This window comes from Microcaecilia unicolor, chromosome 2 (assembly GCF_901765095.1).
Source record: "Microcaecilia unicolor chromosome 2, aMicUni1.1, whole genome shotgun sequence".
Lineage (NCBI taxonomy): Eukaryota > Metazoa > Chordata > Amphibia > Gymnophiona > Siphonopidae > Microcaecilia > Microcaecilia unicolor.
Window position 1 is genome coordinate 29,028,941 of NC_044032.1, and position 25,645 is coordinate 29,054,585.

At 45.2% G+C, this 25,645-nt stretch overlaps 1 protein-coding gene across 4 annotated transcripts in view; it reads left to right on the plus strand.

Moving 5' to 3' along the window:
* The window catches only part of LOC115462835 (ubiquitin-associated protein 2-like), a 473,475-nt gene that overhangs the window by 221,409 nt on the left and 226,421 nt on the right, over positions 1 to 25,645 (plus strand). For all 4 annotated transcript variants that reach the window (XM_030192869.1, XM_030192870.1, XM_030192871.1 and 1 more), the window contains one exon: positions 9,951 to 10,120. In XM_030192869.1, the coding sequence (XP_030048729.1) occupies positions 9,951 to 10,120 (170 nt within the window). The remainder of the gene's footprint in view (positions 1 to 9,950; positions 10,121 to 25,645) is intronic.

Below are 25,645 nucleotides of genomic sequence, written 5' to 3' on the forward strand. Positions count from 1 at the left end.
CCATATTCTTTAGCAATAGATGCTTGACTTTGTTTTCTAATTTTTTAAAGAACTTCTATTCATTCAGCCAGTGTTAGTCTTACAGTTCCGCCGCGACGACAACGACTCCAGTGTGCACTCTAACAACATTCGTTCGCTTCTTCTGCCTGTGGCAGCTAAAGGGGTGGTAAATTTGAAACCTCGTTGGTTGTCACGCGCCAATCGGGTTCCGTATTCCATGCGCGCGCTTATGCGGAGTCTTCCCTGCAGAGGAGCAGTCTTAAACCATGTATATAAGCGAATCTTGCACTTATCTGTGGTGCGCTAAACCAAAGTTTGTCCACATAGAAATTGATGGCACCAAAAACGGGACCGAAGCACGGCATGCAGTTAAACAGAGCATGTGCTTATCCGACGTGCACTTAAATGGAGTGCACTGTATATATTGTTTTTTTTATTCAGAACATACCCTTTAGATATGATTGAAAGCACATTATCAATGTGGGCTATAGTTAATTTGTTATTTTCTCCGAAGACAAGCAGGCTGCTTGTTCTCACTGATGGGTGACGTCCACGGCAGCCCCTCCAATCGGAAACTTCACTAGCAAAGGCCTTTGCTAGTCCTCGCGCGCTCATGCGCACCGCGCATGCGCGGCCGTCTTCCCGCCCGAACCAGCTCGTGTTCGTCAGTCTTCTTTTGTCCGCGCTCGGTACGGTCGTGTTTCGCCGTGTCGGGCCCCGCAAAGTCGACCTCGCGCGTTTGTTCGTGTGTTTTTCGAAAAAGAAAAATTCTAATCCTTTCTGTGTGGGAAAAGACTCTTGGTCTTTTCTTCCTCCACTATTTTCAGCTTTCGCCCCGGTAAGTTTTCTTTCGTCGTCGGGGTAGGCCGCTTTTAGGCCTCGGGTCGAAGTTTTCTTCCCCTTGTTTTTTCGGTGCCTTTTCCGCCATTTCGACTTTTGATTTCGCCGGCGTGATTTTTCCGCCCATGACATCGAAGTCTACCAGCGGCTTCAAGAAGTGCACCCAGTGCGCCCGGGTCATCTCGCTCACTGACAGGCACGCGTCGTGTCTTCAGTCCTTGGGGGCTGGGCACCGCCCGCAGGCCTGTAGTCTGTGTTCCCTTTTGCAAAAGCGGACTCAGGTAGCGAGATTGGCCCAGTGGAACGTTTTGTTCTCGAGCTCTTCGTCGGCATCGGCACCGGGGGTATCGAGTGCATCGACGTCTTCAGCGTCCAGAGCTTCATCCTCGGCGGCCAGTGCATCGAGTGCATCGAGGCATCGGCGCCGAGACATCGGATAGCTGCATCGATGTCGGTGGTACCGGGACCTCGTCTGCTGATGTCGTCGGACGGTGGTGCTTCGTCTGGAGTGCAGGTGAGGGCTGTCCATTCCCCTGCTGGTGGCGGTGAGCCTTCGGGTGGGTCTCCCCCTACCCTGAGGGCTCCTGCGGTACAGCCCCCCCGAGACCGACCTCCTTCGGCCTCGGCCCCGAGGAAGCGAGGACTGGATTCTAAGTCCTCCTCGTCGGTGCCGGGAAGCTCCGGTGACATGCTTCGTTCCAAGAAATCGAAGAAGCATCGTCATCGGTCTCCTTCCCGGGTCGGCACCGAGAGCTCTGGGTCGCCGAGGGAGTCGGCACCCACCAGGCATCGGCACCGAGAGGACCGCTCACCCTCTGTTCAGGAGGTGTCGATGCGCTCCACTCTGGACAGCCCGGAACAGCCTCCACGCCCGGAACAGGTTCTGACGTCGACGCCTGCATCTACCTCCATGCGTTTCTCTGCAGCCGCTCTGAACGAGAGCCTCCGGGCCGTTCTCCCAGAGATTCTGGGAGAGCTGTTGCGCCCTACCCCTCCGGTACCGGCGGTGCTTGCGCCACCGGTACCGTCGAGCGTGGCGCCGGCTGGCCCATCGCCCGAGGTGAGGTCTCCGGCGTCGGTGCCGCGTGCGGTACCGGCTGCCGTCGCCTCCCAGGAAGGCTCCCCGACTACGTCGGCGGAGGGAGCTTCGCCGATGCGGGCGAGGGAGTCTACCTCTCGACGCCCCCATCGTGGACGTGGCTCCACGGAGTCGAGTCGGGCACGGTTGCAGACACAGGTCCGTGAACTTGTGTCTGACACCGAGGGTGAGGCCTCGTGGGAAGAGGAAGAAGATCCCAGATATTTCTCTGACGAGGAGTCTGAGGGTCTTCCTTCCGATCCCACTCCCTCTCCTGAGAGACAGCTTTCTCCTCCCGAGAGTCTGTCTTTTGCTTCCTTTGTCCGGGAGATGTCTACGGCCATCCCCTTCCCGGTGGTTGTGGAGGACGAGCCCAGGGCTGAAATGTTTGAGCTCCTGGACTATCCTTCTCCACCTAAGGAAGCGTCCATTGTACCCATGCACCATGTCCTAAAAAAGACATTGCTGGCGAACTGGACCAAGCCTTTAACTAATCCCCACATTCCCAAGAAGATCGAGTCCCAGTACCGGATCCATGGGGACCCAGATCTGATGCGCACTCAGTTGCCTCATGATTCTGGAGTTGTGGATTTGGCCCTAAAGAAGGCTAAGAGTTCTAGGGAGCATGCTTCGGCGCCCCCGGGCAAGGACTCTAGAACCTTAGACTCCTTTGGGAGGAAGGCCTACCATTCTTCTATGCTCGTGGCCAAAATTCAGTCGTACCAGCTCTACACGAGCATACACATGCGGAACAATGTGCGGCAGTTGGCGGGCTTGGTTGATGCGCTCCCCCCTGAGCAAGCCAAGCCTTTTCAGGAGGTGGTCAGGCAGCTGAAGGCGTGCAGAAAATTCCTGGCCAGAGGGGTGTATGACACCTTTGATGTTGCGTCCAGGGCCGCTGCTCAAGGTGTGGTGATGCGCAGGCTCTCATGGCTGCGTGCCTCCGACCTGGAGAATAGAATTCAGCAGCGGATTGCGGACTCGCCTTGCCGTGCGGATAACATTTTTGGAGAGAAAGTCGAACAGGTGGTAGAGCAGCTCCACCAGCGGGACACCGCATTCGACAAGTTCTCCCGCCGGCAGCCTTCAGCCTCTACCTCTACAGGTAGAAGATTTTTTGGGGGAAGGAAGACTGTTCCCTACTCTTCTGGCAAGCGTAGGTACAATCCTCCTTCCCGACAGCCTGCGGCCCAGGCTAAGCCCCAGTGCGCTCGCTCTCGTCAGCAGCGTGCGCCTCAGCAAGGCCCCTCGGCTCCCCAGCAAAAGCAAGGGACGAGCTTTTGACTGGCTCCAGCAGAGCATAGCCGACATCCAAGTGTCAGTGCCGGGCGACCTGCCAGTCGGAGGGAGGTTGAAAGCTTTTCACCAAAGGTGGCCTCTCATAACCTCCGATCAGTGGGTTCTCCAAATAGTCCGGCAAGGATACACCCTCAATTTGGCCTCAAAACCTCCAAATTGTCCTCCGGGAGCTCAGTCTTACAGCTTCCAGCACAAGCAGGTACTTGCAGAGGAACTCTCCGCCCTTCTCAGCGCCAATGCGGTCGAGCCCGTGCCATCTGGGCAAGAAGGGCTGGGATTCTATTCCAGGTACTTCCTTGTGGAAAAGAAAACAGGGGGGATGCGTCCCATCCTAGACCTAAGGGCCCTGAACAAATATCTGGTCAAAGAAAAGTTCAGGATGCTTTCCCTGGGCACCCTCCTTCCCATGATTCAGGAAAACGATTGGCTATGCTCTCTGGACTTGAAGGATGCCTACACACACATCCCGATACTGCCAGCTCACAGACAGTATCTGTGATTTCAGCTGGGCACACGTCACTTCCAGTACTGTGTGCTACCCTTTGGGCTCGCCTCTGCGCCCAGGGTGTTCACAAAATGCCTGGCTGTAGTAGCAGCGGCGCTTCGCAGGCTGGGAGTGCATGTGTTCCCATATCTCGACGATTGGCTGGTGAAGAACACATCCGAGGCAGGAGCCCTGCAGTCCATGCAGATGACTATTCGCCTCCTGGAGCTACTGGGGTTTGTGATAAATTATCCAAAGTCCCATCTTCTCCCAGTGCAGAGACTCGAATTCATAGGAGCTCTGCTGGATTCTCGGACAGCTCACGCCTATCTCCCAGAGACGAGAGCCAACAACTTGTTTTCCCTCGTCTCGCGGGTGCGAGCGTCCCAGCAGATCACAGCTCGGCAGATGTTGAGATTGCTAGGCCACATGGCCTCCACAGTCCATGTGACTCCCATGGCCCGCCTTCACATGAGATCTGCTCAATGGACCCTAGCTTCCCAGTGGTTCCAGGCTGCTGGGGATCTAGAAGACGTAATCCACCTGTCCACGAGTTTTCTCGAATCCCTGTCTTGGTGGACGATTTGGTCCAATCTGACTCTGGGACGTTCCTTCCAAATTCCTCAGCCTCAAAAAGTGCTGACCACGGATGCGTCTCTCCTGGGGTGGGGAGCTCATGTCGATGGGCTTCACACCCAAGGAAGCTGGTCCCTCCAGGAACGCGATCTGCAGATCAATCTTCTGGAGTTACGAGCGATCTGGAACGCTCTGAAGGCTTTCAGAGATCGGCTGTCCCACCAAATTATCCAAATTCAGACAGACAACCAGGTTGCCATGTACTACGTCAACAAGCAGGGGGGCACCGGATCTCGCCCCCTGTGTCAGGAAGCCGTCAGCATGTGGCTGTGGGCTCGCCGTCACGGCATGGTGCTCCAAGCCACATATCTGGCAGGCGTAAACAACAGTCTGGCCGACAGGTTGAGCAGGATTATGCAACCTCACGAGTGGTCGCTCAATTCCAAGGTAGTGCGACAGATCTTCCAGGTGTGGGGCACCCCCTTGGTAGACCTCTTCGCATCTCGAGCCAACCACAAAGTCCCTCAGTTCTGTTCCAGGCTTCAGGCCCACGGCAGATTGGCATCGGATGCCTTCCTCCTGGATTGGGGGGAGGGTCTGCTGTATGCTTATCCTCCCATACCTCTGGTGGGGAAGACTTTGTTGAAACTCAAGCAAGATCGAGGCACCATGATTCTGATTGCTCCTTTTTGGCTGCGTCAGATCTGGTTCCCTCTTCTTCTGGAGTTGTCCTCCGAAGAACCCTGGAGATTGGAGTGTTTTCCGACCCTCATCACACAGGACGAAGGGGCGCTTCTGCATCCCAGCCTCCGGTCCCTGGCTCTCACGGCCTGGATGTTGAGAGCGTAGACTTTGCCTCTTTGGGTCTGTCAGAGGGTGTCTCCCGCATCTTGCTTGCTTCCAGGAAAGATTCCACTAAGAGGAGTTACTTCTTTCTATGGAGGAGGTTTGCCGTCTGGTGTGACAGCAAGGCCCTAGCTCCTCGCTCTTGTCCTACACAGACCCTGCTTGAATACCTTCTGCACTTGTCTGAGTCTGGTCTCAAGACCAACTCTGTAAGGGTTCACCTTAGTGCAATCAGTGCATACCATTACCGTGTGGAAGGTAAGCCGATCTCAGGACAGCCTTTAGTTGTTCGCTTCATGAGAGGTTTGCTTTTGTCAAAGCCCCCTGTCAAGCCTCCTACAGTGTCATGGGATCTCAATGTCGTTCTCACCCAGCTGATGAAACCTCCTTTTGAGCGACTGAATTCCTGCCATCTGAAGTACTTGACCTGGAAGGTCATTTTCTTGGTGGCAGTTACTTCAGCTCGTAGAGTCAGTGAGCTTCAGGCCTTGGTAGCCCAGGCCCCTTACACCAAATTTTATCATAACAGAGTAGTCCTCCGCACTCACCCCAAGTTCTTGCCAAAGGTCGTGTCGGAATTCCATCTGAACCAGTCAATTGTCTTGCCAACATTCTTTCCCCGTCCTCATTCCTGCCCTGCTGAACGTCAGCTGCACACATTGGACTGCAAGAGAGCATTGGCCTATCTGGAGCGGACACAGCCCAACAGACAGTCCGCCCAATTGTTTGTTTCTTTTGATCCCAATAGGAGGGGAGTGGCTGTGGGGAAACGCACCATTTCCAATTGGCTAGCAGATTGCATTTCCTTCACTTACGCCCAGGCGGGGCTGGCTCTTGAGGGTCATGTCACGGCTCATAATGTTAGAGCCATGGCTGCGTCGGTAGCCCACTTGAAGTCAGCCTCTATTGAAGAAATTTGCAAAGCTGCGACGTGGTCATCTGTCCACACATTCACATCTCATTACTGCCTGCAGCAGGATACCCGACGCGACAGTCGGTTCGGGCAGTCAGTTCTTCAGAACCTGTTTGGGCTTTAGGATCCAACTCCACCCCCCGAGGGCCCTTGTTTGTTCTGTTCCAGGCTGCACTCTCAGTTAGTTGGTAAATTTTTTAGGTCAATGTCAGTTATGTCCTCGCCGTTGCGAGGCCCAATTGACCATGGTTGTTGTTTTGAGTGAGCCTGGGGGCTAGGGATACCCCATCAGTGAGAACAAGCAGCCTGCTTGTCCTCGGAGAAAGCGAATGCTACATACCTGTAGAAGGTATTCTCCGAGGACAGCAGGCTGATTGTTCTCACAAACCCGCCCACCTCCCCTTTGGAGTTGTGTCTTCCCTTGCTTTGTTTTGCTACATATGGGACTGACGAACACGAGCCGGTTCGGGCGGGAAGACGGCCGCGCATGCGCGGTGCGCATGAGCGCGCGAGGACTAGCAAAGGCCTTTGCTAGTGAAGTTTCCGATTGGAGGGGCTGCCGTGGACGTCACCCATCAGTGAGAACAATCAGCCTGCTGTCCTCGGAGAATACCTTCTACAGGTATGTAGCATTCGCTTTACTGTTTACCCCAGTTATTAGTAACTTGGTCTCTTTACAGAAAATGGGGCCTATGCTAAAATAGCATGAGTTAGTGATAAAGTAACATGTCTTAACAATAGCCCTAGGTTGATAACCATGCCCATGAATTACACTGATTTAAGTTTAATGCTATAATGGAGAGTAACAGTGATTTAAAAACAAGTTCTAGCCTAAGTTAACAGTGTTGAAATATGGATGTGGATTGGCTTGAATGTAATTTATGCTACAAAGTCGTAAATTTAAAACAAATCGGATAAAATATTTCTTCACTTAACATGTAATTAAACTCTGAAATTCGTTGCCAGAGAATGTGGTAGCAGACGTTAGCATAGTGGGGTTTAAAGATGTCTTTCTAAAAGAAAAGTCCATAAGCCATTAGTAACATAGTAGATGACGGCAGAAAAACACCTGTACGGTCCATCCAGTCTGCCCAACAAGATAAACTCATATGTGCTACTTTTTGTGTGTATCTTACCTTGATTTGCATCTGTCATTTTCAGGGCACAGACCGTAGAAGTCTGCCCAGCACTAGCCCCGCCTCCCAACCACCAGCCCCGCGTCCCACCACCGGGTCTGCCACCCAATCTTGGCTAAGCTTCTGAGGATCCCTCCCTTCTGAACAGGATTCCTTTATGTTTATCCCATGGATGTTTGAATTCCGTTACCGTTTTCATCTCCACCACCTCCCGCGGGAGGGCATTCCAAGCATCCACCACTCTCTCCGTGAAAAAAAGATGGACTTGGGGAAAATACACTGCTTATTTCTAGGATAAGCAGCATAAAATGTATTGTACTGTTTTGGGATCTTGCCAGGTACTTGTGACCTGGATTTGCCACTATTGGAAACAGGATACTGGGCTTGATGGACCTTCAGTCTGTGCCAGTGTGGCAATGGTTATGTTCTTATGATCTCCCCTTTCATACTACATTTCATGGTATTTGTTACAGGACTGGTGTGCCCATCTATTTCTTTGGGATTTTGATCACTTAGATTTTCATTATCCTGGCGGGAGGGGTATAAAATATATCAACAGGTGTCTCAAGTTCTGAAAAAAAGTTGTTGGAGCAGCTCCTTGAGTTGTCTTCATAGGCATTGGTTCAAAGGATCCCTGAGCAACCCTATGGTGCTGCTGATATAGTAATACTGAGAAAGTATCTCTCATTTGTTGGATCAAGCACTGATAGTAGGAAGCATAGGAGCATACACTCTACTTGCTCCTACCCATGAATGTAAAGGGTTCCACTTCATTAGCATTGGGGTCTATCATTGTCAAGTGGTAGGTGAAAGCCAGCAAGCAGTGGCATCATATCTTGGTGGTGTATGTTACAGAGAGTAAGTATGGGCTACTGTATTCTTCCCAAGCAATCCTGCAGAGGACTGCTTGCTTGCCAGAGAGTCTGCAGGATTGTATCAGTCTCCAGGGTTTCATACAGTGGCTACCAATATACTTGACAGATGACGCAAGATGGTCAGCTCCACTGTACCCATGCAATACTGGCATCAGCAATATTTGAGAAACAGTTGAACAGAAAAATTGGAGGTGATTTTCTGCTGTTTTGTTTAATTTGATGTATTGGCTGCATAATCAGTGGCTCAAATGAAAGTTCAACCCATTCTTCAATGTTTCAGAGCAGTGCTTCTTTAGACATCACTTTCAAGGTAGGCAGCCTTGCAGTCATCAGGTGAGGAAGGTTTCCCTATAGCATTGTAGTATTTCAGAGCTAGGTCTCTTCACGTAGCCATATGAAGATCTTTGTGGGAGCTATGGCTGGCAAATAAATGTCTACTCGGTCTACTTTGGTAGTTTAGATTTCTATAGCACTACTAGATATGAATCTCTTCATAAAGGTGGTTAATAAATACCAGTAAATAAATAAAATGCAGCATTGTACATGAGAGAGAGAGTTCATGTTCTATAAAGCTTAAAATATATGGCTGTACATTTTTACAAAGCACATTTTCTGTGAGTCAAGTAAGTTTTGCATGTGGAAAATGTCTCAACAAAATTGTGCAAGTGTATATTCACATAAATGTATAGGCTTTCCCAGGAATGTAATTTGGGTAAAGAAACACAGGTGCCTATGTTGCCTTTGCGAAATAACACATCAACCTTAATCGCAGCATATCACAAATACTCTTAATTAGTGAAAAATTATTTTGGATCTTCAGAAGAGGATAGTCAACAAATTACTGCAAATTAAACTATTTTCATGCACTCTAACTGTAATTTTTTACAGAGAGGGTTGTCAGTATGCTCTCCCGTGGGAGAGGTAACATATAGAGGTGTATTTTCAAAGCACTTAGACTTACAAAGTTCCATAGTAACCTGTGGAACTTTGTAAGTCTAAGTGCTTTGAAAATGAGCCCCATAGTAACATAGTAGATGATGGCAGAAAAAGACTTGCACGGTCCATCCAGTCTGCCCAACAAGATAACTCGTATGTGCTACTTTTTGTGTATACCCTACTTTGATTTGTACCTGTGCTCTTCAGGGCACAGACCGTATAAGTCTGCCCAGCACTATCCCCTGTCTGAACCATTGTACCATCCCTTGTGCTTGCTCCCTAAAAGTATCCCGAGAAGTAAAAAGTCTCCGAATCCAGAGAAACTGTCTTGTCGGTATACTATTTCTTAACCATAGCGGGTGATGGCTACGGTACTGCAAAAGTGCAATCCGATCCGTATGCTGTACATTATTTAAATGAATGTGTTGTAACAACTGTTATTTAAGAGTTGATAGGTAGGGTCACGGTGGTAGTGAGGCATATGATCTGGTACAAGGCTTGGATGAATGTGAGGGTGTGAGTGTGTGTGTATCTGGTTTATTGCTGATAAATTATTTTATAGGTTTGATATTTGTGATATTATTTATTTATTTTAGGTCATTTATACCCCGCCTTTTGCCTCAGTTTTGCAGCCTCAAAGTGGCTTACAATGAACTATTAAATACAATACAGTGCACAGTGAAATCAGTTACAGTTACATTAGGAAGAGCAAAAGAACAGGGTAAGAAGGGAAAGGGAAGAGAGACTAAGATGGACGTTAATCAAAAATAGTTGATATTTTGTTGAATATCTAATATATAGAGTACGGCTATTCAAAACGTTTTACCCAGTAAAGAGCTTTGTAATAATCCTTGTGGAGAACCTCTTGTTGGATAACAGTCCCAAGGTTCTAACAGTGTCACCTATATGTATATCTTGAATATCCTCCTATACCCATTACAGGTAAACAACTGTGCTTTATTTACAGATCCCTGCCTCTGCGGTGGAAATGCCTGGATCAGCTGATGTCACAGGGTTAAATGTGCAGTTCGGAGCAATGGAGTTTGGGTCAGAACCTTCTCTATCAGAGTTTGAATCAACTGCTAGCAATGAAAATACCAACGCAACACCTAACAGCTTGTATTCAAAACCTGTAAGGTACTGAGTCTAAAAATAAATAAATAAATAAAGGGTGTTTGTAGTGAACTTGTCCATTTAGGTGCGACTGAACATTTTCCATAATTGGGATTTTAAATGTGTACAGAGGGTGAGTAAAACAATACAGTGCAATAGCTAGGAATCTTCAGCATTCAGGTAGGCCTTGTAGAGGTTTAATGATTGATCTGTATGGACTTCAATGAATGATTGAGTTAAAGAGAGAAATTATGAGATAACTAGTATAAAAGGCCCATTTCGGTAGGCGATGAAACAGGCGCTAGCAAGGTAATCCCCCCCCCCCCCCCCGCAGCGTCCTTCCTGTCTCCCCTGCCCCCCCTGCAGCCACCCATCTGGCCTCAGGACCCCCTCCCCACCAACCCTCCTCTGCCCCTGCAGCCACACGTGCAGCGGCCCTCCTCTCTCCCCTGCTCCCCCTGCAGCCACCCATGTCCAGCAACTCTCCTCTCCCCCTGACCCCCTGCAGCCACCCATGTCCAGCAACCCTCCTCTCCCCCTGCAGCTACCCATGTCCAGCGACCCTCCTCTCCCCTGCCCCCCTGCAGCCACCCATGTCCAACGACCCTCCTGTCCTTTCCCCTTGCCCCCCCTGAAGCCACCCATGTCCAGCGACCCACCTCTCTCCCCTGCCCCCCTGCAGCCACCCATGTCCAGCGAACTTCCTCTCCCCCTGCCTCCCCTGCAGCATCCCTTCTGTCTCCCCTGCCCTCCCCTGCAGCCACCCATCTGGTCTCAGGACCCCCTCCCCACCTCCCTCTTCCCTGCTCCCCCCTGCAGCCATCCATGTCCAGTGACCCTCCTCTCCCCCTGCAGCCACCCATGTCCAGCGACCCTCCCCTCCCCCCTCGGCGCATCACCCAAACCCCAACCCCCCTTCGGGCACATCAACCCCCTCGCCACCCGCAGCTGCCAATACTAACGCTGTCCGGCCGCTGCTGCGTCTCCTGTTGAGCAGCAGCGGCCGGTACAAAAAGAAAAAAACCCAAAAAAAGATTTTAAACCTGAAACACGGCTCCGTAGAAAACCATCTGGCATTGGCCGTCATCTCTGCAGGCGCTCCTCCTCTCCCCTCTGACGTCGCTGCGCTCCTCCGGGGTCTTCCTGCAGGGGCAGTGATATGGAGGGGAGAGGAGGAGTGGCTGCAGTGTCGACAGCCAATGTCAGATGGCTGTCTACGGAGCCGCGTTTCAGGTTAAAAATCTTTTTTTGGTTTTTTTCTTTTTGTACCGGCCGCTGCTGCTCCACAGGAGAAGCAGCAGTGGCGGCCGGACAGCATTAGTATTGGCGTCTGCGGTTGGTGAGGGAGTTGATGTGCCCGAGAGGGGGGGGGGGTAGGGTCTTGGGTGATGCGTCGGGGGGGGGGGGGGGGGTAAGGGCTTGGGTGCTGTGCCGGGGCAGAGGGGCTTGGGTGTTGCGCCGAAGGGGGGGCACTGAGAGCTGATTGGTAGGCAGGGGGAGGAGCCTACTCCTCCCCCTGCCTGGCTCGTAGTTTTGCAGGGCAGGGGCTTGGGTGTTGCGCCGAGGGGGGGGGCACTGACAGCTGTTTTCCAGGCAGGGGGAGGAGTAGTTTCCCTACTCCTCTCCTTGCCTTGGAATCAGCTGTCAGTGACATCACTGATGTCAGTGCATTCTAAACTGCCTAGCAGACCACCTCCGAGGGAGCCACGGTCCCAGGCACATTAGAACGTTGGAGGTGAGAATTATTATATAGGATGAGTTTGAGCAGGCATTGGGTCATTTTTTAAACAAACTATCCAAACTAGTATTTTTCTACTGTTATTAAGAGGTCTGGAGAAGGAGTGCTGTGGCAATTTGCAAGTGCATTTGTTAGCTCTAGAGCGAAATGCTTCAGTGATCCCCTTTAGTTACTGCTCAGACGCAGCCTTATATAGGCGAAATGTGACCATTTCAGGCTCTTTTGATGTTTTAACTCCAGGCTTTGTAATAGACAGTGGGGTTTTTTTCTGTAATTTGGATGTTAGTGCTTTTTTTTTCTGCTTTCTCTACTGTCCTACAGAACTTTGCAGATCTTTGCAAGAAGTTAAATGTGAAAACCGGGTGACTCCGAATGTAGTCATACCCCTAGGTTCAAAGGATCTAGCCCATGGTTGGTTAATAAGCATTCAAAAGAGGTTTAAGGAGTTGGAAAGATTATTAAGTAGCAGAATCTGGTGACTTTGTCAAACGTGCCATCTGCCTACAAGAGGTGAACAGAAAAAATTGCCCTCACAAAGAACTTGAACTCATTGCTAAGTAAACAGATGGTGTTTGAAATGTTTTGGATACATTTGAGTGGGGATGTGCATTCATTGATCAGAATATTTACAAATGAAATGGGACTATGGTCTTTTCTCTTCATTTCAAGACCTAGTTAGACTAGCATTTAGGGAAGAGGCACAGAATGCACTTCCCCACCGACAGGTGGGACAAACAATGAAAGTTTTCAAAAGATTATAGCACATAATGAAATGGACAACATGCAGGAAAAGAAAGCAAAGGTTTGGGGAACCATGCATAACACTGCTCAAGGTTTTTTTTTTTTTTTAACAAAATCAGGCCCAGAGGTCATCTTGGCAGAAGAAAACTTGGATATCGTTCCAATCACAGAATCTTGATGTAATGGCAATCAGGTTTGGGTGATGACCAACCTAGGCTATATTATCTTCAGAAGAGGCAGATTAGAAACAGATGAGTAGCTCTTTGTTAGAAACACCATAGTAGCTGTTGAAATAAAGGGAAAGCAGGGAGAGGTAGAATACTGGGGTTGCCCTGGAGAAAAGATTATATATGTGAATACTATACAGAACTCCCATTAGAGAGAAGACATGTATTCATTCATTCATAAAAAAAAGTACTGACATTGTTTTTTGAAATGAAGGCCCTGCTTATAGATTACTTCAGCCTACCAAATGTGAACTGGACCTTACTTGCTGTGACTTCAGCTAGGAGAGCAGTGTTCTGGATGCCTTACAAGAGGCATTCCTTAAGCAGCTGGTGAAAGAGCCACCTCAAGGAGAGGGTTATGCTGAATTTGCTGACTAATTTAGATAGTGTTTTTGATATTGTAGCAAAGAAACTTTTTAAGGAGTAGGAAGCAAGTGTTTTGACAATAGCAATTTGTGTGCTCTTCTGCACAAATGGGAAAAAGACAGAAGTAGTCTGTCATTAGAAACAAGAATAGATTAGTTGACCCTGCTCTGCCATCGTTTACTAGGATACTGTGTTAAGCTGAACAAAACTCACAAAGAACTAGGAGCAGAGCAGGGGCCATAATTTAGGAATCAATTTATAGTCTCAAATGTGGTCACATCTCTATGGTGATTTGGGTTTCTGTACCTGTCTGTGCAGCTTTTAAGTAATATGTATTCTCTAAAGGCAGGCTGGTTTATTTTGTAAGATATCTGTGATGGGCCTTTTGGGAAGCCTTATAAATTTCAGTGAACCCCCCAAGTGAACAGAATTTGACAAAACATCTTCATAAGGGGTGCACATGTTAAGTCTGCAAGGGCTTCAAAGTGATTGTGTTTTCAGAATATCCCTAATGAATATGCATGGGAGAGATCTACCTCCTTTGTATTCAAATTTACTTCATACATATGTATTATGATTATCTTGAAAATCTAACTACCCCTTTAAATCTCTTCAGTACTTCTGTCATACCTGTCAAGACTGGCGAAATAATGGATTCTTGATGTTTTTCTTTTCATATCTCTCAGGTTTGCAAATCAGGCTTCTTTGTTTTAAGACAACTTTGATCTATCCGACTACATTTTGATCACAACTCATTTCATTCTCTTTTTGTTCCCTACTCGTTACACGACTACACTACTGTAACCTCATCTATCTTAGTTGCAGTCCTTTTCTTAAAAAAAAAAAAGTTACAGTCTATTCAAAACACTGCCTTGAGACTCCATTACGACACTCGCCATTTTGACCCCATTATTTAGATCTCATCACTGGCTTCTGATTGTAACAACACATTCATTTTAAATTGCTCATGTACACTTTTAAGGCACACAGTGGAGGAGTGGCCTAGTGGTTAGGTTGGTGGACTTTGGTCCTGGGGAACTGAGGAACTGAGTTCAATTCCCACTTCAGGCACAGGCAGCTCCTTGTGACTCTGGGCAAGTCACTTAACCCTCCATTGCCCCATGTAAGCCGCATTGAGCCTGCCATGAGTGGGAAAGCGCAGGGTACAAATGTAACAAAAATAAAATAAATAAAAATAAGATGGGTTTCCCACCCTATCTATCCTCCTCCACGATTCCCTATTCACCCTGTCTTGTCCTCCATTCCCTAAAAGATCACAGACTTATTCTACCCAGTCCAAAACAGACATCTGTTAAATCCACTAAACATCGAGCGTTCTTTTTTTCTGTTCCAGCTCTGTGGAATTCTTTGCCCCTCACTATCCATTCTGAAGTCTCCTTCAAAAATTTCTAGTCTATTGGTGAAAACATGGCTTTTCCAAGAAGCATTTCAGATTTCATCAAATTGGGTCCAGTGCTGTCTCTCGCTGTTGAGTGGCCCTTGTCCTCTCCTTACACCCTCCGCCCTCTCTCTACTCTCCTCCTTTCTCCTTTCCTCTGTTGTGATGATGTCTTGCTAGTCGCTATCTTGTAGTCAGTATGCATGGTCTCACCTACTCTTTCCTATTCAATATTGTAGTTCCTTTCTTTATTCTGTTTCCTATATTTTTATACTTCATTGTACACTGATTTGAACTGCTTGTTAGCAAAGGCGGGTATATCAAGCCTAAATAAATAAATTAAATAATTGGTTTGTGGCCCTTGACTGAACTTGTGCACCCTTAATTTACATGCTATAAAGTTAAGCACGACATCTTTCTGCAATTTTTTAAATGTAAAAATAGTTTGTATTTACTGATTTTAATAGATTAAAATATTAAAAGACCAGATCAAGGGATGGAGCAAGATTGAAGCACATACCTGAAGAGGGTGCAGGAGCTTTTAACTTCTTTCTTCTTTTCGCTTTTCTTTGCACTATACTGGTGTAAGCAGGGGTACTTATGTATGTACCCTTTGCATTCTCCTCTTTTGTGGCGGAGCAGTCGAGGATTTCTGGCTTTCTTCAGTTATCTTCCACAAGTGTGGCTTCAGTTTGTTGCCCTGAAAAGTGGAGATTCAGGATTGCTTGGAGAAGAGGTTTCTTTTCTCCCATTCCCCAGAGGAGATCTGACAAAGGAAGTCTAAAGGCCCTCTGAAAGCCAGAGCAGGACCCAGGGCATGTTGATAAGAGCACTTCAGCTGGCAAGGACAGAGGATTGGTGTGGGAGGACAAGGCAGTCCAGCAGACAGAGGGCTTTCAGGATCCTGTTTGGGAGAAAGTACCCCAGCATATTGTAGTTGAGGACAATGGAGCCACAGGAAAGGAGGTGAAATTGTTAATCACCTGTGAGCTGCTTTCTTCAGTTTCCTCTGCCTAGCTGACAGTCTTCAGTATCCCTTGACACCCTATGGGCTGCATTGGTGAGGCTGAATGACTTACTAAATGTTTCATTCAGATTTCTGAGATAAAGAAAAGAATGAGGAAGCTGGCCTAGAGTTATAATGAAAATCTTATTGATGTTAAAGGATAACTTGATACCGTAGAACTGAATGTGGAGAATGTAGTTTACATGTTATGGCCTTGTTGGAGCAGTCTACGTTGGAGGCAGTGAGTAGAGCTATCTTTTCAGTGATATTTCTGTTCCAGAAGGATGTGGGAATGATTATGAAACTATACTTTTGGTGTTAACAAATTTAGTTTCTTGGTCAGAAGGACTGGATATTATCAGGCAAACTCAGATGCAAGGAATATTGTTTCTGTGTGGCAAAAGGCTTGTTCTCTTAGTATATTGTATGTATTATGTTGCCCTTGTAGATTTATAATTAAGTATGCTAAATACCATATATGTCATCTTTGAACCAGGACTGTTAGTTTTCCCTAGAAAATAAAAATTGTCCAGTGCAGAGGAGTCAAGAGGATTACTTTTGGCACATTTAGGAATTCTGGATGAATATCATAATGCCTCTTATTGAAATGTATTTCTTTGGTAGTAAATAAATCTCCATGTAATGCATTTTCTTAACTCTACCCCTCCAAATTATTGTGGACTAACAGGACATAGAAAATATATCTGGATATTCTTTTTTTGTTTCTATTCACTTATACAGTAACATAGTAATCTTTTTGTTATTTTGTTTCTGTCAATGTTGAGCTTGGGGATCAGTCCAGCGTAAGACACTTTTGAGCTGGTCTCCAGGATGCCATCCTTCAAATACTGCAGGGAGCTAAGACTGTGTCTTGCGCAAAAATGTGTGTGTGGGGGGGGAGGGGGTAATATTTGAAAAGGAGACTTTGTGCTATGGTTAATTCCCCATTGCTGAAGGACTGTTTCTTGACCTTATGGAAACAATCAGTAGCATGCCCTGGAGCCAAAGAGCCCTCTTTTGGGGCAGGAGGAGAACTTCTGTCCTGTCTCTAATGTTCCCTCTTTTGGTAGAATTGTAGAGAAAGTAGTGCCCACTCAATTATTAGTTTTTAAGGCAAATTGTGTGTTGGATGATTATCAGTCTGGGCTTCTGCATGTTCATGGCATAGAGTTATTGCTTACATCAGTGATGACATTCATGCAATATTGGATGGTGATACTGATGGTATATTGCTGCTGTAGGATATACTGTAAACTGTACTTCCTTATTATCCTTACCAGCCCAGCCCAGATAAGAGGGTTATGTCACCCTGCCAGTAGTTAGCTAGAGGATGGGAAAAAGGCTCAGTGCTGACTTGACTCCTCTCATAGGGGGCTGGTGCTGCCTTCTGCTTCTCAATATTTCTTTGGCTTTAGCAGATGGTCCAGACGTATATGGAAAGGTGCAGCAACTATGAGTAAGCTACTCCCAGGTAAGCTGTTGCTCTAGATTCCCTGTGGAGCACAGATCAAGTCTGGGGACAAAAGATCTTTGGAACTGATTTCCTTTTCCCCTTGGGAACAGACAAAAGGACTAGGATGGGCTGAGGACAGACTAAGGAACCCGGGAGTACAAAATCCAGTTCTGGGTTCCTCACCCTCCTCTTACTTCTGATGAGGGTTTGTGGCTGCAGTGCCTACTGTCTTGTCTCCATGCTCTTGGGAGGGGGCCAGAGGTAAGCTCTCTTGAGTATTGGCTGATTAGTTTCTGGAAGAAGAAAAAGAAAATAAGCCTTGTGCAGCCTGTTCCCAACCACTTCCTTGTCTCTGTGGTGCTGTGTCAAATTGGGACTTAGGGGTTCTGAAATGATCGCACACCCCCCTCTTTCCTTTGAGTTGTTTCCTAATAAGGCACATTGGTCTTTAAGATATTGATCTCAGGAGGGGTCAAGCAGATGATCATCCTAGATTAAACCAGCAAGAGTTGAGAAGTCTCAGATGGCCAGCTAGTCAACTCAGAACTTGAGAGAGCTCAATGGTTGAGTTAAAATCTTGTTGTAAACTGTTTTCACAGATGTCAAAATAAAGACAAGGCAGTACCCTTGCCTCCATTGCACCCCTTCTTTAAGAGCCTCGGCATGGTTATGGCAGGTCTGGAAGTTTGACACTTTATATGTAGGAGTCCTCCTGCTCATCTGAATAGAATTTGGGCACATCCTGCTTATCTGACCTGGCTTGGCATGGATAATAAGGGGAAATGGGGCTTAGGTGTTAATTACCTTTCTTTGAGTCCTGCTAGACCAGTTCAGAACCCACCCATGGAAGTCAAGGGTTGACAAATTCTGAAAGTTAACACTTCGTATGTTTTAGCCCACTATGAAGGTAGTTGTACCCTTTGATGTATATAATTCTCATTCCTGGGTTAGTGACAATGAAATGATGATTTCACTGCATCAGATTTGGCTTTGGGAGTTAATTGACATAAGATACTGAGAAGTTGACGGTGGCACCAGCCCCCAATAAGATGGGGAGTGAAATCAGCTCTGAGCTTCCCCCTTCCCCTGGCTCTGTTGGGTGGTAGGGGGACATAACCCACTCATCTGGACTGGTCTGACAGGCTTAAGGAAAGGAAATTAACAGGTATGTCAAAATTTCCTCTGTTGAGTGGGTTAGAAGGGGTGGATATTTTTGTGTACAGGTTTTAAAGTGGTTTAGATCCCCTGTTGAATAGGGAGCAGCAGGCTCAGTTGAGAATCAGTTCTTCTCGTGTTTGACATATGAAATGTGGGGTACTCCAAAAAGCAATTTTGTCTCCCTACTTTTTAATTTGTATTTGGTGCGGTTATCTACAAAAAGGCGGTATTTCAAGTGCGGAACACACAATTAATGTGAAAGGCCAGTTTCTGGTTTTATGTTTACACAAGCCACATCCAGATCTTGTTACTGCTTCCACATGGGAGGTAAGAGTTGGGATTCTGTTCATAAGACACTGCAATTATTGCAGGGTTAGTCTGTACAATAGAGGTTAATGCTGAGTATCAGGAAAACTAAGGTGTTATGGTTAAGTAATAAAACATTTGTTGGATCTAAATTAATTCAGATTGGATTTAGGAATGGGTGCTATGTTGTGTTATAATTTTAGGGGGGTTCTTGTTGAAAGAATATTTGTATCTATTTTCTCCTGTTGTATTAGATCCATCATTTATGCCCTTATTTATCTCATGGATATATGACAGCTATTACTAGGGCATTGCTTGTACCCTAGACTGGATTGTTGGAATGCTGCTTTGTTAGGGTTGCCTCACTGAATTTTTTCCCCCCCATTTGTTTCTGATTCAAAACATAGTGGCTAGATTAATTGCAGGGTTGCGGAAACGTGATTATGTATCAACGGTGCTAATCACACTAAATTGGCTCTCCTGTATTGGGTTCAGTTTAAGGTATTGACTGTAGTTTTACAGCATGTATGAATTTGGCCCCTCAGTATATTCAAGGTAGATTTAAGGATTATGTCCTAGATCATTTCCTGTGCTTTCTGGGGGGGTCTCTGTTGGAAGGACCTGGAATAATGATTGAGCACAAGGTATATCATCGTGAGAGCTTTTTCTCTGAGGATAAGCAGGATAAGTCCTCAACATAGGCGATGTCACTGATAGAGCCTGGTGTGGGAAATGTTACATAATACACACAATAAATGAATTTCTGGAAACCATACATAGTTTTACTGCTCCCAATATAGGACAATCAACTAATACGTCCAAACAAGCAACCAAAATGGTGGTGAAAAAAAGATCTCAGCACACCGCTCCTGTTTAAAACCACACAGCAAAAACTACAAAACAGCCATCATTGGTCAGAAAAAAAACTCCATCAAAACTACTGGCAATATCAGGAAAAGTGAAAACTGTTGTAGATCAAGCAGGAAAATAAAAACAAAAATGCTGTGCAAAATGTGCAAACAGTGCCAAACAGCCTCTTACCTCATATCCAAAGTCACAGCATAACTCCACATCCCGATGAGGAATCCTCACTTCACCTTAGCTGCGTCAGGGGAAACACTCCTGCTTAACGACCTTAGAATTAGACCCAGAGAATTGTTTTGTACTGTGCATTTTCTTAAACTCTATAAAGAAAGATGAGGTGAAAGTGAATCTGGATGACTTTGCAAATTATTTAATTGCTAGAATATATGTTTTACAGACAATTTGGAACTTTACAATTATTTGATGAGACTGCACCTTTAGATACAGTGAATCAGTGGTCAGGGTTTTTGCATGCTGTTGAAAGTAAGGTTATGGTGACTGAAATCTTTTGTACTTGACTAAATCAATCATGATCTGTGTTCATCTGAAATCTGGAGAGAGGTAATTTTAAAATCTCTTTAGTGAATTTCTCTGGCGACTGGATGATTTTCTTCAGCTTTGAAAACAGCTACTGTGAAGTCTTTATTTAAAAAAAAAATCATCTTTAGATCCTGTAGTACTGTTGAATTATAGGTCTATTTCGAATCTACCTGTTTTAAAAATCATTGTAAAAGTAGTTTGTAACTCAGTTGGCTGATTTTGTGGATAAGAGGAGGTGTTTAGATGATTTTCAGTTTGACTTTCAGAGGTCCCACGTTACTGAGACTCTTGTTGTCTACCGTTAATGAGATAAGGCAATGAACAGAATAGGGATCTACAGTATTGTTTTATTGCTTTCAATGTTTAAGCATTTAATACAGTGAACCACTCTATTATGCTAAGACGTTTATTCAAAATGAAGATGTTATTTTGAATTGGTTCGCTTCTTTTTGGGGGGATTGTTTTATGGTGATGAGAGCCAATGGATCCATTGCTTATCAAAGAATCAGATCTGTTGGCGCTCTTTACCTCGTACCATTATGTTCTGTGTTCAAGGCCATGATTCTGTCTTATTGGCTATATGCTGATGACGTTCAATTTTTTCCCCCCATTTGATAGTTCTTTTGATTGTGCCTTGGAAAAATTGAATCGCTGGGCATCCAAATGGCAGAAGAAATTTAATGCTTACATGTGCAAAGTGATGCACATTGAGAAGAATAATCCAAATCATAGTTATTTGATGTTAGGTTCCACCATAGGATTCAGCACCCAAGAAAAAGATCTAGGTGTCATCATGGACAATTCAAATTCAAATAAATTCTTGTATACCACTAATATCCCCTTTCCAGAGTTCAGTTTGGTTTACGTTGTAGGTGAGATAAAAGCAAATAGTGTTAGTGTGAGGTTTGAGAAACATTAGAGACTAAAAACATTAAGGAAAGGATAATAGATGATAACTGGGAGGTAGAAGTCATGATGGATTGCCAGGTATTTGTGACCTGGGTTGGCCACTGTTGGAAACAGGATGCTTGGCGGACCTTTGGTGTTTCCCAGTATGGCAATACTTATGTACTTATGATTGTTATGAAGCAATCTTTGGGAAGAGAGAGATTTTTAGCCTCTTTGTGAAGTTGAGGTAGCTGTTTTCTGTTCTGATGGGAATAGGTGTAGAGTTCCATATTTTGACTCCAGGAACGGGGAATAGAGAACTGAAAATCTTCTGATTTCTAATTGTCTTTTGGAATGGTGATGCTAGCATCAGTTGTTGTTTCAGCCTGTTAGACCGGACCAGACATAGCGAAGTGGTCTTAGTCAGTGTGGTGGCAGCTAAAAAATCAAACACAATGCTAGGAATTATTAGGGAAGGGATAGAAACTAAGACAAAGAATATTATAATTAGGGCTGCCCTTTAATCACAGTTAACTCTTTGATTAATATATTAAATAATTAATTGTGATAAAAATGATCACATTGTAGTGTCTCCTGTCTCCTCCAGACATCTCTTCTGCTCTCTTCCACTGCCAACCCCTGTTCTCAGTGCAATCCGACATCTTTCCCCCATCAGCAATTCAACATCACCCATCCCTCACACCAGTCTACCTTAAAGGTGGTTGTCTGTTGATCCTCACCAGCGGCAGTGTTGCACATATGTTGCCTTGTCTGAAGCTTTCCCTCCGACTTGTGCTGTTCAGGCAGAAACCAGAAGTAATGTCAGAGGAGGCAGGCCGAGCCAGAGGGGGAGCTTCAGAGTAGGCCACAGGGAATATATATGCAACACTGCCAATCCCAGGACCATCAGAAGACCACTTTAAGGTAGACCAGTGGGGGTATTGAGAGGGGGCCGAACCCTGGGTGTTGGGAGAAGTGTGAATTGCACCGATGGAAGCTAAGACAGAAGCAATGAGCTCCAGAAGCCACAAGAAGAGCTTGGTGCTGCTCACCACCAAGTTTGTGTTGCTGCTCATGGGGTGGACTGGAGGGAAAGAAGGAAGAGGTGCTGGATATTGTGAGGTAGGAAGGAGAGAGAGAGAGAGAGATAAATGGACCTGGGAGAAGAGGAGAGGGAGGGAGGGAAGGTTGAGAAAAGGAGAGATGTTGAATCTAGTGGTGGGAAGGAGGGAGATTCAGTCTTTTAGGGAAGGGGGATGGGATTTGATATGCTGCCTTTCTGTGACTACAATCAAAGCGGTTTACAAGTACATATTTTGTTCCTAGGGCAATGGAGGGTTAAGTGACTTGGCCAGAGTCACAAGGAGCTGCAGTGGGAAATAAAATACCTTTACTTGTGCGATTGATAGCAATTAAAATAAATTTAAGCAAAATCAGTTCTAATTGTAATGCCTCTGTTTCGCTCCATGGTGCAACAATACCTTGAGTATTGTGTGCAATTCTGGTTGCCGTATCTTAAAGATATAGCAGAATTAGAAAAAGCTCAAAGAGAGCCAAACAAAATGATTAAGAGGATGGAACTCTTCTCAAATGAGGAAAGACTTAAGAGGTTAAGACTCTTCAGCTTAGACAAGAGACTGCTGAGGTGGGTTATGATAGAGGTCTACAAAATACTGAGTGGTGTAGAACGGGTAAACATAAATCAGTATTTTACTGTTTAAAAAAATACAAAAAGTAGGGGGACACTCAAGGAAGTTACATGGTACTACTTTTAAAATGAACAGGGGGAAATATTATTTATTCAACGAATAGTTAAGCTCTGGAACTCATTGCTAGAGGATGCAGTATCAGCGATTAGTATATCTGGGTTTAAAAAATGTTTGGTAAAGTTCCCGGAGGAAAGGTTTGTAGTCTGTTATTGAAATAGACATGGGAAAACCACTGCTTGTCCCTGGGATCAGTAGCATGAATCTTGCTACCATTTGGGATTCTGTCAGGCAACTGTGATCTGCATTGACCACTGTTGGAAGCAGATACTGGGCTAGATGGACACACCCAGTATGGCTATTCTTATGGTCTTATGTAAAAGATATCTGAATGGATGTACTTGAATAGATTAACCTTGAACTTGTCTAAGACTGAGATTATGATTGTTGAAGGAAGGTGGCGCCTTCCTTGCCAGTTATATTTCAAGATCAGATAATCCCATTAACAGATAAAATCGTGAGGCTTGTAGTTTTAGATAAACAGGTTCCTATACAGTCCCAGATTATTGCAACAATAGTCATCTATCAAATACATTTGTTACAATTAAGCTGATGATTCCTTCTGGAGATTTTAGAACAGTTGTAGAGAGCCTGATGCTGTCTAAGGTTGATTATTGCAGTGCCCTAAATTTAAGGGTTGCTTATACTTGTCTGAAAACTTTACTGTTGGTAGGTATTCTATGAACAGCGCTCAATTTGAGCGCCATTTACAGAATAGCGCTGGGATCCATGTTCAACTTTGGGTGCAGGGATTTACACCAACTGAAACCTGGTGTAAATCCTCATGTGTAAATTAGGATCAGATCCCCCAAATTCTGTGTATTTATTTATTTATCCATTCTTGCATCTCACTGTTATCCAAACAAGTTTCGGTTCAAAGTGGCTTATAATCTTTTGCGCATAGTAACATAGTAAATGACAGCAGATAAAGACTTGTACGGTCCATCCAGTCTGCCTAACAAGATAAACTCATTTTACATGGTATGTGATACTTTATATCTATACCCTAGTTTGATTTGTCCTTGCCTTTCTCAGGGCAGAAACTGTAGAAGTCTGCCCAATACTGTTCTTGTACTAAGTTCTGAAGCTAACATTGAAGCCCCTTAAAATTTACACTCCATTCACGATCAGGGCGTAGACTGTAGAAGTCTGTCCAGCTCCCGTTTTGTTTACAATTACCAGCATCTTTAGTGAATGGCCCTGACCCTTAGCTAGTGACTTACATGCCTCAGCAGCAACATATTACTCCTGTTTTGCAATCCTTTCCTTGTTTACTGGTACAGTTATGGATTTTATTTAAAATTTTACTGTCAATCTATGTGAATTTTTTAAATCATGAGCAGCCTTATTTTTGGCTCAAGCTTTACAGATGTATCAGACAGGCCTCTCAGATCTGATGTTGGTGGTGATGGAGGATTGCTTTGTATGCTGCTTTTGAATTGAACACACGACCCCAGGGTGTAAATTTGGATGTATGCGCAATTGAGTGATGAACCAAATTGATGCCAATAATTGGATACTAACAATCAATTATTAGTGTTGTCAACAATTCAGATTTATGTGCGCATCTTGCTAAGTGCTGTTCTGTAAAGATGTTCACGTAAATCTTTTAGTGTATAACTTAAAAGGGGGCATGGCCATGGGAGGGTTGGGGTGTTCACTAAAGATGCGCTCAATATTATAGAATTTGGGGGATCTGAGCCTAATTTATACACCAAGATTTACACAAGGTTTCAGTTGGTGTAAATCCTTGTGCCCAAAGGTGTGAATGGATCTCAGTGTTACTCTGTAAATGGCACCCAACTTGTTGCGCCGTTTATAGAATAGTGCGCAGTACGCATTTTTTCAGTGCCCAAATTTGGGTGCCATTTGCTGAATATAGTCCAATGCTGACACAAAGGAAGCAACTTTTTCAGTTGCAGGTCCTTTGCATTGAAATAATCTGCCTTCTGTTTTAAGGCATTTGTATGAGATTTTAGTGTTTAGCAAACAGTTAAAATTGCAACTTTTCATGCAGGCCTTTATTTTATGATTGTGCAAATGATTTAATTTTGTCGATACCAGTTTTGTCTGTTTAGAAGGACTGTTTTGTGTAGATTTTATAAATAAGTGTTTTATTGTACGCCGTTTAGGTTGTAAGCAGATAATTGATGAAATATATAAAATTTGTACGGCTGCCTGTGAGCTTCAGTTTTGCAGGACTGCCTCTGTTTTCACCTTTCCATGGAGTTGTTTGGACACATATCAGCAGAGCTCACATCAGACATTTTGTGTGGTGTTTTTTCCTCGTTAGTGCCTTAGTTTTGATTGTACTTAAATTTCCTTTTTTTTTTTTTTTTGGTTCAAACCTCAAGCTTAGGATAGTTTTTATTATCAAGTTTGATTTCGCATTGGGTATTTTTCTGGATTACATATCTCAAAAGAGAGCCTGCAGTGGCTTTAAGAAGTGCACCTGGTGCAATATGACTGTATCAATAATGGATATAACAGGTGCCTGAAATGCCTGGGGCCTGGTTATAGTGCTATGTTCAGATGTCCAAAAGAGAGATTTGTGGTTGTGAGTATCAGTACAAACAAGTTTTTGGTATGGACAAATCTGGTTCTTTGGTTTTGGCAGTGGAAATATTGGTCCTAAAGCTGCAGTGGACATTGGGAATGCATCAGCATTGAGTGCTTCAGTGTCGAGTATCGATACTGGTAATCATCTGAGTCTTAACCAAAGTAGAGGAAGGCTTGGTCCTTGTCTTTAATGATGCTGGGAGACCAAGATGTCTTCCAGGTACAAACTGAAGCACATCAGTATCGCATCTCGTTACAGCATGGTATGCCAAGTGGGTTGAGGCACCAAGTTAACCAGTGTCCTTGAAGCATCTTTATGAGGATCTGTCAGTTGTAAGGGGTATGAGCCTACACGGACCTGAGACTGTTTCTAATACTACTCTGGTGACTCAGAAGGCTGTGGCTACACCTGTCTTTTGTCAATGGCAGCTTTTGAGGAGCAGCTTATGAAGACTTTTGAACAGTGAATGGAACCACCTATTTGCTCAGTAAGATACTGTGACTTTGACATTGATGTTGAGACAGAGGGATGTTGGTC